General features: G+C 36.8%; 1 protein-coding gene across 1 annotated transcript in view; it reads right to left on the reverse strand.

Moving 5' to 3' along the window:
* Window positions 1-3,735, reverse strand: part of SUN3 (Sad1 and UNC84 domain containing 3) — a 77,599-nt gene that overhangs the window by 30,217 nt on the left and 43,647 nt on the right. Inside the window, exons 5-7 of the mRNA XM_029286880.1 lie at window positions 2,583-2,665; window positions 1,442-1,470; window positions 663-834 (exon numbers count right to left, since the gene is read on the reverse strand). Of these exons, the coding sequence (XP_029142713.1) occupies window positions 663-834; window positions 1,442-1,470; window positions 2,583-2,665 (284 nt within the window). The remainder of the gene's footprint in view (window positions 1-662; window positions 835-1,441; window positions 1,471-2,582; window positions 2,666-3,735) is intronic.

Genomic DNA, 3,735 nt, shown 5'->3' on the forward strand with positions numbered 1-3,735 from the left:
ATTGAACAGGAGTGGAGAGAGGACCGACCCTTGTGGCACCCCACAAGTTAGGGGCCTTGGGGTCGACCTCTGTCCCCCTGCCAATACAGACTGCGTACGATCGGTGAGGAAGGAGGAGAACCACTGCATAACCGTGCCTCCCACTCCCAACCCACCCAAACGCCGCAGCATGATACTGTGGTCCACAGTATCAAAAGCCACTGAGAGGTCCAAAAGAACTAGGACAGAGGAATAGCCTCTGTCCCGGGCCCTCCAGAGATCATTGACCAACGTGACCAATGCCGTTTCCGTGCTGTATCCCGGCCTGAAGCCCGACTGGAGGGGGTCCAGATAGTCTGTTTCCTCCAGGTGCCGAGGGAATTGCTGTGCTGTGTTTACGTGCCAGTCTATTATCTCTCTATAAATCCTAGCCACGAGGGTTGGGAGCTCCGTAAAATGGAGAAATCTATTATCCTTTTACCTATGCAATGGGTCCCAATTACAATCTGCATTCCAGAGGAATTTCTACAGTAACTGTAAGTTATTGACTTGAGGATGCCTGGAATAAAGTAATTTTGTATGATTCATCCGTGGAGTTAATTCTGTCTGCTTCAAGTGAAATCCAGCAATCTCCTTTGCTTGAGTCAGGAAACTATCAATAAAATCTTATGAAGATCTCTTACCCATCTTCTAATGCCTTTGCTTGCATATCCTTCTAATATTTGACTAACTGTATTATAGACAATATTGTTTATAGTCAGTTTTAGATCTTGAAGTTGCATCTGCAACTTTTGTTTCTGCTCCTTCAGAAATTGGATTTCAAGTGCCTTTGATTGTAAAATGTGATTAGCTTTCCTAGGAGAAATAATAAAGGGAAATGATACACAGTATTGTTCTTCATATCTTTCACTAAGTCCATTTCAGAAACTACAAAATACAGTAATGACAATTCTGAACATTTAGAAAACACATTTCATCCGTATATTGCATTGATATGACTGCATTATGAGAAGAATGACTAATCTTGATCCGTGCCTTAACATAGTATTCATTTAACATTGTTCACTGACTAACTTGAATCGAGCTAAAGAGGAGCAAATAAGTTGTGCTTTATTTCATGTTGTTTTGTTATACAATTATAACCCCAGAAACACGAAGCTGTTATACAATTAAACAGGCAGGTTAGAGCAGGCAAGTTCAGCCAGTGGAAACAAGCCAATGATACATAAAGCCATCCATTAAGCAGTACCACAACAGCATTGTCATACTGAAGGATAAGGCAGAAAGGGGGGAAATGATTTAAGCAAAGACACTTACTTAACCATTGTTACAATGATTTTCTAATAATCACTGCATTGGTAGGGGCTAACTATGACCAATTGTCATTGTTATTAGTGTGTAAAAGTGTTTTTTGTTTGTACTTGCAAACTATCAGCATAAAATAATTTAGATGTTTTCTTACTTCAAGGATTTCAGGTCTTTGGTTCCACCCTATAGATCAAGGAAAAAATAATTCCAAATTAAAATGTGCATATTGTTCATTTTAAACTGCAAGTAGGACATGTAATTTGAGATGAGCTTCTCATACTTCTTGTTACATCAAAGCAAAATCCTATGAACAGGCCTACTTAAATAGCTTGGGAGCAACTCCACTACATAATTGTTTAGGTTTATTATAGAGAGAGGTGGACCAACTTTAATAGAATATAAACATTTTAATTATGTGGGAGAGCATATGTACTAATTGCATTCAAAGTGGTAGCAAATACATTCAGTCCTTTACCAAGACATGAAGTTTTCAAGCTGAGTTCAGCTCCTTATCAAACTTTGGTCACATGGAACTGATTTGCCATTGCCTTCTTGTGGGACACTTTATGACTTTACAGTTCAGCATACAGGCCAGAAATTCCCTAGAAGCAATCCTTCCAAGTACTTAGATGTCTTGACCTTCCTAATTACCAGGATCAGCTAATAGATTTTTTTTCTGATACTCAACATTTTAATCAAGGGTTCGGACATTCTTACAATGCAAAATTATGATTCATGCCAATGTAGACCAGATGTAACCTCCACCCAACACATTGAATGTTTTCAAAGTTGCTCTAAAAAAGAAAATCCCAAATGTTAGTTGATCTAGAAATAAGCAGTTAATTTAATCTTTTAAATAGGGTTGATTATCCCTATATGATTTTAGCATTTGTAGTACCCAGAGTTGGCAATATGATTGGTAGGTCTCTGAGGGCTGAAAAAATCAGCTGTTGAAGTTCACCCTATGTGAGCCAATCTAATAGTGAAAGTACCAGACTAGGAGCAGGAAAATCTGAGTTCTAGGTATGAAAGTCAAATGGGCGACTCTGGGCCAATCATTCTCTCTCAGCTCCAGGAACACAGCAAGATCAAACCACTTTTGGAAACTACTGCCTAAGAATCTTCTTCAGGTAGCTGCTTGGAATCAATCTTATTCAAAAGAAAAAGAAAAATATACTATGAGAATTGCAATTAATTCTTGTTATAGATAACTATAATGCATACAATACTGTACACATTTTGGATCTGCTGGTAACAAAAATTGCTGAATAATTAAATCAATAATAGGAAATCACCTGGATGAGATCACAAATAGAGCAGTCTTTCCACTCATCTCCAGACAGCCAGTTTCCATCAAGCAGTCCCAGGTAAGTAGCACCTATTTAAAAAAATTAAACTTTTTATTTTAAAAAGTTGATTTCAATTTTCCTCTGCAATAAATTAACTTTGGCATCATGTACAGTATACCTATTTCAGCTGAAATCTAAAATGGATAGGTTATCTAATTTGTCATATTGTTTGATCAATATTTTTAACATTTTTTTCCAGAAATGACCACTCATAATAAAGATCCCAACCAAAAGCCAAAGACTTGGTACAGATTCAATTGGCTACGGTAAAAGAATTAAAGTTAACTAAGGGCATATGCTTCTTCTCTGAAGTCTTGCCTTCAGAGAATAAAATGTCCCTATTCTGCATGAACTGCAGAACTGAAATGATCAGTTAATATCATTTCAGTTCTACAGATCATCAGGAGACAGTACACAAACACTTTCACTCTTATTGGGATTTGGCAAATGTACAAAGTCAGATTTTTCCCCCCATGGGATTCGAACCCTCTATCTCTGACATGTCAAACATTGACTTTGATAAAGAAGGAAGATTTGTTCTTGTTGAACTTTTATTGAATGGGAAAAAATCTCTTATTGTTGGCTTATATGCGCCTAATCAATATCAGCAGCAGAAACAATTTTATAAACTTTTACATCAAAAGATAACTCAATTGGATTATAAATCTGTTATTATGATGGGAGACTGGAATGGTGTTATAGATCCTAAGAGAGATAAAAAGACTTATTCTAAAGTGTCGACTCAAGTTAAATTGCCTAAAAGTTTTTTTGCATTACAAGAGGATTTGGAGTTAAGAGACATTTGGCGAGATCGGAATATAGGAGAAAGTGATTTCACCTATTTTTCAGAGAGACATCATTCTCATTCTAGAATTGACTTCATTTTGATTACTAGTGATCTACTCCCCAGGGTTAAGAAAGTGAAGATTTTTTCTAGGATTTTATCAGAGCATAGCCCTGTGTGGTTGGAACTCTCAACTGAAGGAGGAAGTAAAAGGACTTGGAGACTGAATGAGAATTTATTAAAATATGAATCTAACGTGCAGATACTTAAAGATTATTTAAAAGACTTTTTTACGTTGAACATGAATAAGGGCAC

The sequence above is a fragment of the Protobothrops mucrosquamatus genome, unplaced genomic scaffold (assembly GCF_001527695.2).
Source record: "Protobothrops mucrosquamatus isolate PMUCROS unplaced genomic scaffold, P.Mucros_1.0 scaffold_231, whole genome shotgun sequence".
Classification (NCBI taxonomy): Eukaryota; Metazoa; Chordata; class Lepidosauria; order Squamata; family Viperidae; genus Protobothrops; species Protobothrops mucrosquamatus.